The sequence below is a fragment of the Benincasa hispida genome, chromosome 11 (genome assembly GCF_009727055.1).
Source record: "Benincasa hispida cultivar B227 chromosome 11, ASM972705v1, whole genome shotgun sequence".
Lineage (NCBI taxonomy): Eukaryota > Viridiplantae > Streptophyta > Magnoliopsida > Cucurbitales > Cucurbitaceae > Benincasa > Benincasa hispida.
The window spans coordinates 41,611,678-41,627,671 of NC_052359.1; the positions used below are offsets into that span (position 1 = coordinate 41,611,678).

The window sequence follows — 15,994 nt, forward strand, 5'->3', positions numbered from 1 at the left end:
GAATAAAATAAATGTTATTTAATTCTAGCACTTACTCATATCCAATAAACAAAACTTCTTGATTATCTTATGTGAACTTAAGCATGTATATGTGATATACAAATGGAACATGTCTTAAGTGATAACCTAAATAGGTCTGTAGTATAAGGATTAAGGTGGGATACCTGATCATAGTGACATTACAGATACAGCCCGCTTTGTAGAATTTTGCAAGTGTTGTAAACTACTACAGATGTTAGATCCTAACCATTCATATGGAGACGTGCGAGCGGAGGTGTCCTATACAAAGAGTTTGTATAAGACCTTGACCACGAGATGATTAGACTCTGTATATAATGCCTTGATAGTAGAGACTTGCATCTCACCTAAATGACCATATGTGACACGACCTCAATCCTGAATGTTTTGGGAACTCCTGCCTTTGAGGGCGATCCTCTGATTAGTATGGATGAAAGTAGCCAGATTGCCAACACAACATGCCAACCTTTTTGGGGACTTGTTTGATCTAGGAGCTAGGAACTCAATCCACAAGATGGAATTCACTCATTTCCCGAAGCAGAGATAAGTAGAGAGATTGCTCCCTTAAGGGCTAATTTTTGGGCTTGAACATAGTGGTCACGGCTTCTCTTTGGAAGAGAAGACTCAGTCATAGTAGAACTATGACTTACGTTTATTAGATGAGTCAGTGGTACTTTAGGAGACAGATGTAACTACAAGGGCATAACGGTTATTGGCCCAGTTGTACTTACGAGCAATTTGTGAAGGGTTGTCGCACTGCTGATTGGTTAAGATGGACATATAATATATCTGTGGTAAGGAGAGTTCAGTTGTCGGTCTTTAGTGGAATTTTTGGCAGTTAATGGATGGTGGATTCTATGACTAAAGAGTTTAGTCGGTTATTCATATATCGTTGGAGCTTCGAGCTACAGGTCCATGAGGTCCCCTTGGTAGCTGAATAGATTCAGTTGAGGATCAGTTTTTGGTGTTGATTTGAAATGTTCAAATTGACAAGAGGTATTTTGATTATATATGATATAATCATATAATGTATGAGATACATCTAGTGGAGGATTGATGTAAATGAGATTTAAATTAAGTACCATGGAATAGAGAAAGAACTATGGTTTATATGTTTCATGAGATGAAATATTAAAACTATAGGTTATAAATATAGTATGATAAGTTGGTTATCATTTATATTTATAATAATATTAATTATTGGATAATTAATTCTTTTTTTTTAATAACCAATTGAGTAGGTGGTTATTGGATTCATGGTAACCGTGAGTTTAAAACGAAAATGGTTTCCTAATTTTAGTATAAATGATTTACAAACAAAACAGTTTTCTAAAAAGTTTGGAGATTTCTCTCTCAGCGCAAAAGATCTCACGTTAGTCGTCAAGTAAATACGGATTTACTAAACGACGGCTGGACGAGCTAAACGATCGTGCAGTATTTACTAAACGATCGCTTGCCCAAAGTAAATGATCGTGTAGAGTCTGTAGGCGACAAACCGAGCTAAACAATCGCATAACTTTTGCTAGACGATCTCTTAGCTTTTTCTAAATGATTGGACATCGACCTATACGATAGGTCTTCGCCATCTCCCACTTGCCCAGTCGTGTACACGATCGGTGTTTCCTCTGTTCGTCTGCCTCATTCCAAGTCCGAACAGAGCCCACCCTCTGGATTCTCACACCGAAAATACAAGGTAGCCTTGTTGGTGGTGTCAGACTCAACTCGACACCGTTGAGGTTTTCTGGAGGCCGTTCACGCTATTGCGAAGGAGTTTGTGACCGAGGCGATCGTTGAGGACGAGCGCGAAGTGTTCGTGCTATGTTCGTTACTTTGTTGCGGTCATGTAGATCGAGAGTTCGAAGTTGCTGTTGTTCGAGCGGTCGTGTGCAAAGGAGCGTGGAGACACATCTGCAAATTTTGTAGAGTTTTTCCCTTTATGTATTTGAGTTTTTCATGCTGTAATTTCTGTATGAATTGTATAACCTCTTGTTTGAAGTCGACTGTAAATGTTATGTTCATTTATGATTGTGATTTTGAATAATCTTGTTCCATTACTCATGAAAATCTCACTTCCTATTTCTTTCAGTTTAAGGGTCACATTCAGAGTATGGGTCTACGGGATAGGTAACATTTAGTCTTAGGCAAGTGGGAGATTTTGTACTAGGCGCGCATTCTGTCCTAGTTTACTGTTTTGTGCACTTTTACATTGGTGTGACTTTTATGATGTACACCCAACTAGCTTTAAGACAAGTGGGAGATTGTTGAGGTTGATACCCTAAATATCGCGGGTCTTGTAGTTTGTAATTATAATGTACAAAAGATTTATTTATTTAATAAAATACGAGATATTTTATTCAACATTTAGTAGCATTAACCCACAAAATCAATAAACTAACATCTAAGGTTATTTTGTAGCTTAAACATGTATGTAAAGACATAAGGGTAGATCATGTTTAAGTGATAACCTAAACGTCTATAATAGTTGGATAAGGCTAGATACGTTATCCTGGTAACACTACGACTATGGCTCACTTTGTAGATATTACAATTGTTGTAAAGTGCTACATATATTTTGATCTTTAACATTCATGTGGAGACATGTGAGTGGGAATATTCTATATAAAGGAGTTTGTATAAGACCGGACCACAAAATGTTTAGTCTCACTATATAAATAATAGAGACTTACATTTCACCAAGAGGACCATAGGTAACATGACCTAAATCCTAAGTGAGTTATGAACTCCTGCCTATAAAGGCAATCCTTAGATTTGTATGGATGAGAGTGTCCAGATCGCTGACTCAATAAGCTTACCATTTTGGAGACTCGTCTAATTAGTGAGCTGGGAACACAGCTACACAAGACGGAGTTCACTCATTCCCTAATATCAGGGTAAGTAGATAAATTGCTCCCTAAGGGCTGATTCTAAGGCTTGAACAATGTGACACTACACCCTCTTTTGGCCCATGAGAAGTTTGGTCATAATTGGACTATGACTTATTATTCATTAGAGGAATTGATGGTACTTAAGGAGTTAGATGTAACTACAAGGACAAAATGGTAATTTTGGTCTAGGTGTACTTACGAGCAATTTGTGAAGGGTCATCGCACTATTGAATGGTTATATCCATTGGACACAGAAATATATTTGTAGTGCGCAGACTGCAGGTGACGATCTTTAGTAGAGTGACCGATAGCTAATGAATATTTAGTAATTTAATTAAAGAAGTTTAATTAATTATTCAAGTACCATTGGAGCTTCAATTTACAAATCCATAAGGTCCCTTTTGTAGCTCAACTGAGATTATTGAGAATTAATTTTGGATTAATTTGAATTGTTCAAATTAAATGAGGGAATTAATTATATAAATGATATAATTAATTTAAATTAAACATATGTGATATAATTAATATAATGTATTTGATAGATTATAATATAAAGTTTATTTGAGAGCAAATAAATATTTGAATATAGTTCAAATATTACTTATGTGAATAAGATCCATATAATTAAATTTAGTATAAATGTGATTTATATTAAATACCATGCATTATTGAGGGAAATAAAACTATAGGTTATATTATATTTGATACAATATGAAAAACTATAGGCTATGTGTTATTGTTGATATAACATATAGTTATATATATATATTATTTATTAATTAAATTTATTTTAATTTAAATTTAATTTCAAAATTAAGGGAATGAGTTAAAACTCTCTCCCTTAATTTTCTCTCATCAAACATGTAGGAAGTGGTTGTTTAGTTTCCACGTTTTCATCTTCTTCACAGAAGATACCAGAGAAGGTCTCTATGAGTTTTTATTTCCAATATACACCTCTCTCCCTATAAGAAATTTCCTTCCACTAAAAATTCTTTCTCCCTCTTCCCAAAAAATAGCAAAGCCCAAATGCTATTTCTCAACCTCTAAGGAGAATAGAAGAGGTTAACTTGTGGTGGTGGCCACTTAGTTTTGCTAGAATATTTTGGAAAGATCGGGTTTTGAGGATAGTTCATGACCAGCTCGAGGGATTACGTGAAGAAGTGGTTCTTTAAGGGTAAGTTAATTCCTAACTCTTTAATTATGTTTTAGCATGTTGTAAATGAAGGAACCATTGAAGGTTCTTGAGTGGAAACGAAATCAGATCCAACTGCCAAATTTTACAAAAACCATAATTTTACAGAAGGAACAGAATGATCATGCATTTAAATTAAAAAATATAGCATGCTAATGAAATTGAGAAAAGGATATTAGGAACTCACCCTTGAAGATCTGATCTTCTTCGTGTATCCCCTTCTCCAAAGTGTCGCCAACAACAACGTACTCAAAACCCTAATTTGTCCCAAATGGTCACTACCAATTGGTTGTCTCTCTGTATTCTCTAAGATGAGAATCCAAGAGTGTGTGGACTCTGGCTTTTTGGTAAGGGAAAGTATTAGAGATTTGAGAGATTGGGAGAGATCAAAATTTTACATAACTCTTATGTAACCAAAATTGGAGGAAGAGGATGAAGAAAACCAATTCAACCCCTCTTCCCACTAACATGTAGTAGAGAAGGGGGAGGGAGTTACAACTTGCTCCCTAAAATTATTTTTAAAAAAATAAAATTAATTTTAATAAAAACATTAATATATATTTTTATATGATAACCACTTTATTATATAATATATATTATACTATATGCTATATCAAATATAACATATAACCTATAGTTTAATATTGTATTCAATACAATATAACATATAGTTTAATTCTCTCAACAACGATATTTAATATAAATCCCATTTATATTAAATTTAACTATATGTATCTAATTCACATAATTAGTATTTTATTTTCTCTCAAGTAAATTTTATATTATAATGTACCAAATACATTATAGTAATTATATCATACATAATTAAATTAAATTAATTATATCACATATAATTAATTCCCTCAATTAATTTGAACAATTCAAATTAATCCAAAATTGATTCTCATAAAACCCCATTGAGCTACAGAGGGGACCTCATGAACCTATAGCTTGAAGCTCCAATGGTACTTGAATAATTAATTAAATTCTTTAACTAATTTACTCAACATCCATTAATTGTCGGGCACTCCACTTAAGATTGACAGTTGCACTTTTCACACTACAGATATATTTATGTGTCCATTGGATATAACCAATCAACAGTGCGATAATTCTTCATAAATATCTCGTAAGTACTGCTAGGCCAAAATTACCGTTTTGGCCCCGTAGCTACATCTAACTCCTTAAGTACCACGATCCATCTAATGAATAATAAATCATAATCCAACTAGGACTAAACCTCTCTCGAGCCAAGAGAGGGTGTGACGCCACATTGTTCAAGCCCCGGAATCAGATTTTAAAAGAGCAATTTATCTACTTACCCCTACCTCGAGGAAGGAGTGAATTTCGTTTTGCGTAGATGTGTTCCCAACTCCCCAATCAAACGAATCCCCAAAATGGTAGGCTTATTGAGTCGGCGATGTGGTCACTCTCTCCCATACAAATCAAAGGACCACCTTCATAGGTATGAATTCACAACTCACTCAAGATTTAAGTCGTGTCACCTATGGTCATCCTGGTGAAATGTAAGTCTCTATCAAGAATGGCGTTATATAATGAGACTAGTCATTTCATAGTCCAATCTTATACAAACTCTTTTGTATAGAATATCTTTGCTCACATGTCTCCACATGAATGATCAGGATCAGATCATTTGTAGCATTTTATAACAATTGTAATATTTACAAAGTGGGTCACACTCGTAGTGTCACCAAGATAAGATATCTAGCCTTATTCATCTACTACAGACCATTTAGGTTATCACTTAAACACGATCCACTTATATGTCTCTACATATATGTTTAAGCTATAGAAGATAATCTTGGATGTTAGTTTATTGGTTTATGTGTTTAATGCTACTAAATGTCAAATAAAACATCTCACATTTTATTAAATAAATAAAATGTTTGTACAGTAAAATTACAAACTACAGGACCCTACGAAATTTAGGGCACCAACTTCAACAGAAAATTTCCTATTTAATGTATAATTTTTGTACTGTAATTTCAATTCTGTAAAAATGAATTGGGACAATCCTGCTTCCGTAATGGACCTCCAGTTCCTTCAATTTTGACCCATCTAGTTATGAGCATTTGTGAAGGGTCATCGTTGTGGGGTTGATGCCTTAAACTCTCGTTGGATCCTGTAGTTTGTAAACACATGTATGAACAAATGCTTGTGATGTAATAATATGAGATATTTTCTTCACTGTTGTCTATAAAATATGAAATATTTTATTTGTATTTACCACAAACCAATAAACTAAGATCCCTAGTTGTCCTTGTAATTTAAGCTTATATGTGGAGACATACAGGTGGATCATGTCTTAAGTGATAACCAAAATGGTCTGTAATATATGGATATAGGAGGAAAACCTTATCCTGGTGACACTACGGATACGGCCCGCTTTGTAGATAGTTACAAGTGTTATGACGTGCTACAGATAGTCTGATCCTGATCACTCATGTGGAGACATGTGAGCGGGGGTGTTCTATACTAATGAGTTTGTACTTACGAGCATCTGTGAAGGGTTATCGTATTGTTGACTGTTTATATCCAATGGACACAAAAATATATCTGTGGTGAGAAGAGTGTAGCTGTCGGTCTTTAATGGAGTGTCCGACAGTTAACGGATAGTGGATCTCATGACTAAAGAGTTTAGTCAGCTATTCACGTACCGTTGAAGCTTTAAGCTAAAGGTTCATAAGGTCCCCTTGGTAGTTCAATAGATTCAAGTTGAGAATCAGTTTTTGGTCAGTTTGAAGAGTTCAAATTGACAAGAGGGAGTTTGATTATATATGATATGATTAAACTGGTTCAGTTATATATGATATAATTGATATGATGTATGAGATACATTAATTGGAGGAATTTGATATAAATATGATTTATATCAAGTAAAGGAGAAAAGAACTATGGTTTAGATGTTACATATGATGTGATATTAAAAATATAGTTTATAAATATAATATGATAAGTTGGTTATTATATTTATTTATAATTAAAACAATTATGTGATAATTATAGGTGGTTTCTCCTCTAACCATGAGTGATGTGAGAGATTTTATTCAGTTTTCATAACTGAAGGGTAAAATGAAAAAGGTTTTCATTTTGTAAAGTATCACTTCATTAAGTACACTGCTAATCGTTTAGCTCATGAGAGACTACACGATAGCCTTCAAGTGTTTGTCTAAACGATCGTGTACACGCGTCATTCTCTAAACAATCGTGTACACGCACCATTCTCTAAACGATCGTGTAGCATTTTACTAAACGATCATGTGGCTAGCGAGATTCACTAAACATTCGTGTAAACGATCACGCCTCTTTTCCTAAACGATCGTGTACCTGCTGAGTTTTACTAAACGATCAAGCACACAAGTCTATACGATAGACAGTTCATTCTCCCACTTGCTTGGTTGTATAGTGCAATCGTAGTTTCCTCCAACCCTCTACCAAATTCATAACAGAGCCCACACCTCCTAGATTCTCACTCCGAGAATACCAAGGTTGTCGAGTGGTAGTGTCCGAAAGTTGTTTGTTCGTGACCACTAGATGATTGGGTTGCCGTTTCTAAGCGACAGCGAGAGGGTTCGCTGGTCCAAGTCTTCACGAGAGCGAGAGTTCTGTGGAAAGAAGCGTTCTTCAAAGATAAGTCTCTCACTCCTTTTGTATTTAATTTCTAAAGCATGCCATAATTTTGTTAAATATGCATAACTAGTTTGTATGTTTGTGTATGCTTATAATTCTGTCACAATGAATTTGGATCGATCGTGCTTCCACTCGTGGGTTCTCTTAGATAAGAGTTACTTCAATCGCTCTGTTGATTAGTTATATCCATTGATACAAAAATATATCTACAGTGTGAAAAGTGTAGCTATCAATCTTTAATGGTATGATCGGTAGTTAATGAATATTGATTAATTGGATTAAAGGAGTTTAATCAATTAATCTCACATCATTAGAGCTTCTAATTTGTAGATCCATAAGGTTTCCTTGTGCTCACTAAAGGATAATAATGAGGAACGATTTAAATTATTGAAATCAAATGAGAGAATTTTATATCAATGAGATTAATATATAATGTATAAATTATAAATATGATCTATATTCCAAATTATGTAAGAGAGATATATTTGAATAAGGTTCAAATATGAATTGGATTTATAAAGAGATGTACACAGATAAATATGTGATATTTATATGTTAATTAACTTCATATTAAAAATGATTTAATTGATTAAGAAATAATGAAGATTGGAGATTAGTATAAATATATTTTATTTATTATAATTATTTAAATGTATATTAAATAAGATTTAATATATGGTCATTTAATACATGTGTGAATTAATTAAATAAGCACTAAGGATATAAAGGGAGATACTTGTAGAAGGGGTAGTTTTTTTTATTACCCAAAAAAAAAAAAACAAATACAGCCTCCAAGCCTCCACCTTCTCTACCCTTTTCCTCCTCAAAAATTCTTGGAGACCATTCTTTCAAGTTCTTTTCCTCCTCAAAAGTTTGTTCTTGGAGACCACTCTTTAAGTTCTTTAGAATCTTAGAGAATAACAAGGTAATTTTGTTGGTTGTATCCTTCATTGGAGAAGTTCGAGATTGTTGATAACGGTGGAAGAGAAAGCTAGAAGAATCAACAAATGTGAATTTCGATTTCATCTCTTCTTTCTCTTTTCTAACATGCTTATAGTTTTGTTTGAATATTTATCCTACAAATGTATCTATTATTTTACTGTCTTCATTTTCATAAAAATCGAATATCTAATGCGACGTTCACACGTTTCCGTGGGAATTTGATTCCCTTCATATTTTACGTTTTTTTGTATTCATTAATTGTCAATTTCATAACATTAGTCACTCCTAGTAATAACTTAAGCATTAGAGTGAATTAAGCTCAACACTACACCGATGCAAGGGTCTTTTAGGTAGATATCAAGACTAGGCTAGAGGGAATAGGGTCAGAGGACAAGGTCTCCGTGCACCCATAACGAAGCCCAACATGAACGAGATCCGAACGACAACAATAGCAAATAAAAAGAAACAGTGTAATTCTTGGACAACACATAAGATATCAGATATTCTCAATTGTTTCTAAACGCAAACTAACAAAACAAAGTAAATAAAAGGAGGCTGCTCCAAAACTAGACGAAAATGAAATTGAAGATGAAATAGAAATAAGCCAGAACAAAAGAAAACGGATTGATTCCAAAGGAAGACAGATAGGGATTAAATCAACCAACGATGATGCCTTCTTCGATGGTGAAAAGAGAGAACGAGGCCCATTCAATAGGTATTGTTGTTGGTGCCAAGAAAAATGAACAGAGGGAGGAGATGAAAAAGGAGAAAGATCAAAGACTATGCAACCTCACATTGTCGGTCAACAAATAATGTCATGGCATATATCCTGTAGTCAGCTAACGTTAATTTGAGCGCACAGTACTTAGAACTATTTGAACTATTTCTATCTTCTTTTCTAAACTTTTAATGAATAATCAATTTAGTCTTTGCTTCATTATTTTGTTCAACATTCGACTTTCAATTGGTAAGAATCCAAATAGTTATTTTAAAAAAGGTTAAGGCTAAAATAGACCTCTTAAAACTTTGGAGAAAATTAAAATATTTTTTAAAGGATCCCACAAGAATTTGTCACCTTTCAAATTAGGATGGAAGGAAGGGCGTAGTCTATGGAATGATCCATGTATTCTTTTAAAAATAAATAAATAAATGAAGGGGAAATCGCAAACAAACCTTTGTAAATTCTGAAAAAAATTTCCCCTGAAAGATCGAGGAAAAAAGACTTCAGCAAAAGTTTATTCTCTCCATTCTACATTGTTCCTGAATATTAATCCTCTTCCTTGTTCATCTGATCGTTTATCTCTCAACAGATTAAAATCTTAATCGATTATTCCACCATAAACGGCGAGAATCAAGATCTATTTTATTGTGAAATCAGATTCACACATGTTCATATCAGTTACAGATATTTGAAGAAAAGAAGCAAAAACGAAACGGCAACGGCAAACCGTAGCAATCGCGATCAGGTCGACGATTGAGCGAGCTTGGAAGCCTCCAGATCAGCGGCTTGCTTGAGGAAACTCTGATCGCCATCGTCAAGCGCCATCTGAATCGGAGACGAGCCTAATCCATCGGCGATTGCGAGCAAGATGTTCTTCATCTCCGTCCGAAACTCATCGGCATCTACCGTGCCGCTTTTGTCACAATCAAACTGCTCGAAGATGGAATCGTAGAGCTGAGTGAGTTGCTCCGGCGTGGTAGTGACGTCGACGCCGAAGTGAGTCTCGATTAGGCGGAGCGTCTCGAAGGCCTTCCGGAGCTCGGATCGGGAGAGAACGCCGTCGTTGTTGAGATCAAGAGCGGCGAAGGCTTCGTCAATGCTTTTCTTGAAGTGAGATTCGTCGTTCACGAAGTTCCTCACCGTCGATCCGTCGATTACGACCACCGCCATTTCTCTCTCTCTCTGTTGATTTTCTCTCTCTACTGATGTTGGTGTGTGTGGTGGTGACTCGGTGACTCGGTCGTGAGATAAAACTTCGAAATCGGTTCGTTACGTTTTTTATATTTATAGAGTGGGCTCCACATGCGAATTGTGATAAAACGAAAATTCCGCTACAATTCTTTTCCTTTTTTATATATTTTTTAATTTCAATTAAAAACAATACTATCAGCTCACGTGGTTTTTATAATATCCCGGGACTTTTTTATATATATATATATATATATATTTATNATTGTTGGCTGAGCTCAAAGATTAAAATAGCACGTCGACGAAAATTTCGGATTATAAATTTTATGGAAATGTTTGTTTTCTAAATTAAAGTATGTCTAATACTCTTGAGAATTATTTTATATATCTTTCTACTTTTACTTTTATGTTTAATTGATGTCCTTCATATTTAACATCTTTTCAAATTTAAAAAAATTTGGTAGACAAAAAATTGAAATTTGTATCGAATGAGATAATCTAGAAAACACAAAAACTTCTACGATACGTCTAGATACATGTCTGATAAGTGATTTGAAGTATCTGATTTTTTTTTTATTTTTAATTTTTAGATAGGTGTATCATACATGAAAATGATAAGTGGGTCAATTTTTTTTTTTTCAAATTTAAGCCTAACCACTCAAAAAAACCAAACCCACAATCCATTTTATTTTAGTGTATGTATAAGAGAGATTTTAAAATCATCAAAAATCATTTTTTTCATTTTTAAAATCACTCAAAAACACATTTTTAATTACTCAAAATTAATTTAGTTTTCAATTTTATACTTTTAAATGCAATTTTCATATCATCAAAATTAGTTTTAAAGAATTAAACATGTTTCATAATGATTTTGAAAATGACAAAAGTGATTTCACCCATTTTCAAATCACTTCCAAACATAAAAGTCCACTTAAATTGAGCAATCCAAAACAAAATAAATTAAAAATGATAAAAACATAAAAAATTTAAAAAAAAAAAACTCGAAACATAATTAAATCTTCATTCTTTCCTTCTCTTTCACTATTTAAATCATGATTCACACCCCCTTCATCCATAACTTCATTCTTCAATTTTCATATTCTACTTCTTTTCTACCGTCTACTCTAATTGTTCAACAATCACTCAACGTTATTAGATTTTTTTCAAGTTTTCACTCTCTTCTTGAATCTATTTTAATCTAACTTCAAATAAGTATTATAACAATTAACTAGACATTATATATATATAACGTATTTTCGACGTATCTGTATTTTATTTTTTAGAATCGTATTGTATCTGTGTCTGTGCTTCTTAAGAGATAATAAACATTCAATTTTGTATTTAATAGAATCGTTCTTGTTGAAAATAGCTCTAAGTCGAGGACCTATTAAACGCAGACATTGACAGTAGATAAAATCAAAAGTCTAGAAATTTATTCAACAATTTTTAAAATTTCAAAATTTATTAGACATAAAGTTAAAAATTTAATCACTGCTTCCAAAGGTTTAAGTTTAGAAGATGATTAAAAAAATTGAAGTAAAAAAAATTAAAAGATTTGGGGAACAAATTCTTGATAATTAAATAAAAAGAAGGAATAGAAAATTTGCAGACCACCTGTATGTAAAAAAGTGAGAGAGAAGTGGAAGGGCGAGGACATGGGGCGGAGCTTTGGGCACGTAGGCCATGTCGTGCGGCACTGAATATATTCGTACGCACGCCTACAGCCGATTGTGTCCCGCCCCTTTCCTTTTTGCTCTTGCTGCGCTTTCTTCATTGTTGTGGCCAAAAATATTTGAGCATCTTCTTAAACTTCCCGTCTTCAATTTAGTTCCTTTCTTTCCTTAACTAAGTTATATGTTTAGATACTAATTTTTAGGATTATATATCGTTAAACTTTCAATTATGTATTTACTAAGTTACCCAAATTTTAAAAATATCAAATATATGATATAATTAAAAATTTTATAAAATTGAAACATAAAGTTGAACTTGGGTCTAATAAGACAAAATGTTGTATAGTTGACCTATAAGATAAAAAAATTTAATTTTTTTTTTTTTAAGTATAATAGAGTTTAGTGAATTGGATCAAAGACCTTCACATCTATATATCAATAAGATATCGAATTATGTTTGCTTGTGAAGTTTCATTCTTAAAATTTCTAAATACCCTATTTTATTTTACTAACTTCCGTACAAATATTATTTAGTTATTATTTTCTTGTATAAAACTATTGCTAATTGTTAATAAGTAGATCTGTTTATATGAATAAAATTTTAAAGCCACATGGAATTGACAAGCAATTTATTGAAAATTAAAAATAGAGATTAAAATATATTTTTATGTAAATTTATTTAATAAAACAAAATAATTTGATTGTTGACAGTTTCTAATGGTAAAAAAAAATATTTACAAATAGATCAAAGTAAGTTAAAAGATTGAATTTGGAACTTTTTCAGAGGATAAAATATGCGATGGAAGAGAATTGGATATGTAGATCCACCAATTATATACATTGGAAAAGTTGTTTTTACCTTTTATATATTATATTAGAAAGAATATAGGGAATAAAAACACCTCTTTTTTTTTTAAAAAAATAATAATAAATAACAAAGGTGGGAAATGAAATTTAAACTCTCAACGTCTATTGAGAAAAAGAAACGTAAAGAGAATGAGTATATATACCAATAACTTCCACATCATAACATTCTCATTTATACATTATCATAATTAATCTTTTTTTTTCCCCTAAATAAGATTCTTTTGATGTGGTGTTTGATATATAATGAATGTAGATGTGGATGGCATATCAAGAGAGGCAAATGTGTAAGAGAAGAGAGTGGAGACAAAAGGTGGAGGGATAATGGAAAAAAGGGAGTTTCGTAGTTGCTAGCAAGCTAGAGGAATATGAAATTGTTTTCTAGCTCTTGAATTAAAACTATTATTAGTGAAATAAATATGACCAATGTTGTTGCTATCACTTCAATAATTTGGGCCTTTTTCGAAGTTGAAAAATTGTCGGCATTAGTCCAAAAAACTGTCGGCCAAACCTTTCTCGACAGTCCCGCAATCATCGGCCCAATTATCAGGAAAGTTTCGTCGGCGAAACCTTCCCCAAAAACATAAAAGTCGTGTCATAGGGAAAAAAAAGTTACCTCGACGAATGGAGGATGGGGCTTTCTTGTCGACCCTAAACAAAACCGCCGGGATAAGTGGCCAAACCTTAATGGTCCTAATTTATAAAGATCGTCGGGAGCTAAAGCTTGGCCTGACGATACAAAGATACCATTCGAATAAATAAATATCTCCTGACGGTGACAAATTAGTGTCATTGTCGGGTTATATTCATTTGTCCCAACCGTCGAGAGCTAAAACTTAGCCCGACAATACAAAGATATCGTCGGATAAATAAATATCTCCCAACGATGACAAATTAGTGTCACTATCGGGCTATATTCATTTGTCCCGACGGTGCCGGGCGAAGTTTTAGCACTCGATGATCTTTATAAATTAGGAACATTGGGATAAGTGGCCTTGCCCAGACGGTGTGTTTCCATCATCGGGATTTAGTGACTTTTCTCGACCTCTGGATCGTCGAGGGATGATTTCTTAGAGTCGAAAAAAGGTGAAAACGCATAAAATTATGCTTTTCCCGATCCCTTGAATCGTCGGGATTATATATCTAACCGTCGAAATTAACTTTTTTTTTCTATATCTAAATCTGTTTTTTTTTTTTTTTTTTCAAATGTCATACATGTTTGAATCTTACAAATATGAATCAAACTAAAATAAAAATTGCCAAAATCAAGTACATATCTACAATAGTAAATAATATATAAAAAAAATGTTTGAATCTCAAGAGTTTGTCAAGTAAACAATTTACTAATACTATTCGTCTTAAATATACCATAACATCCACAATTCTACAACCTAACTATGCTTATCAGCATCTTCAAAAAAAAGATTACATGATAACAAACTACCTATAAAACATAATTCTACAACCTAACTACGCTTGTCGATATTTTCAACATAAATCTCGAGATACCTACAAAATACAAATTTAAATAAGTTTAATGCTCAATATACCATATACCAATCTCAAAATGAATATAGAATTTAAAACTCAACTAAGAACAATAATGAATGGAAACAAACCAACTCAAACTTGCATATTTTAATCTCAAACTCAATACAGAACTTAAAACCCAACTTAAATTTAATAATAATTATACATTTACCCCTATACCAACTTTAAAACCAATATAAGAAGATTAACAAATAAAACCCACTTTAACTTCAAACCAACACATATTTACACATTTTAAACTAAAATTCAATATACAAATAATAATCTCAACATAATTAGACAATCACCCCCGTTCCCTCCCCCAACTTATTTTAACAACATATTCAATATAGCATATACCTATCTCAAATTTATTCTCAACAATATAAAACTTAAAACTCAACTAAGAACATTAAGAATTGAAACAAACTAACTTATATCTACATATTTCAATCTCAAACCTAATATAGAACTTGAAACCCAACTTAAACCCAACCATTAATATTCAAACCAAATCGAATTTATACATTTTGAACTCAAATTCAATATACAAATAACAATGTCAACATAATTAGCCCCCTTTCCATCCAAAATTATTCCCAAACCCAATATACAAACCAACATAATTAAAAATTTAAATAAACCAACACATATCTACACTTAAACTTATATATGCATTTACTTAAACAAACCTACTTAAACTTAAACATACTTGTATATTTGCCCCTTTACCAATTTTAAACCCAATATAAGAATATGAAAAAAAATCAAATGAAATTTATGAATCCCTCCTTAAATTTATTAATATAAATCATATTTGTATTAATTCCTCCAATCTAATAATGTATCAAATATGTTAAATCAATTATATCACATATAATTGAATCAATTTAATTATATCATATATAATCAAATTCTCTCTTGTTAATTTGTCCCAACCGGTTTCTCTACGTTAGCTCATTGGGGTGGAACTCTAGAATTTAAAATGAGAGGTTACACTTACAAAAAAATGTTAAGCTAGTTAACAGTTTTTAGACCAAAGAATGATGACTAATAGCTATAGTTATTAGGGTTAATGCCTTAAATCTCATAGGGTCCTATAGTTTTTATTTGTAATGTACAAACATCGTATTTACTTAATAAAATATATGATGTTTTATTTCAATTTGAGTTGCATTAACCATAAACCAATAAACTAACATCCAAGATTATCTTGTAGCTTAAACATGTATGTAGAGACATACGGGTGGATCATATTTAAGTGATAATCTAAATGGTCCGTAGTAGTTGGATACCTTATCCTAGTGACACTATGAGTATGACCCGCTTT

General features: G+C 32.5%; 1 protein-coding gene across 1 annotated transcript; it reads right to left on the reverse strand.

The window, feature by feature from the left end:
• Positions 1-9,945: 9,945 nt before the first annotated feature.
• LOC120091281 lies at positions 9,946-10,672 on the reverse strand. Its single transcript, XM_039049244.1, has one exon. It carries the CDS (start codon positions 10,577-10,579, stop codon positions 10,151-10,153), a length of 429 nt encoding a protein of 142 aa, XP_038905172.1. The 5' UTR covers positions 10,580-10,672; the 3' UTR covers positions 9,946-10,150.
• Positions 10,673-15,994: the final 5,322 nt, after the last annotated feature.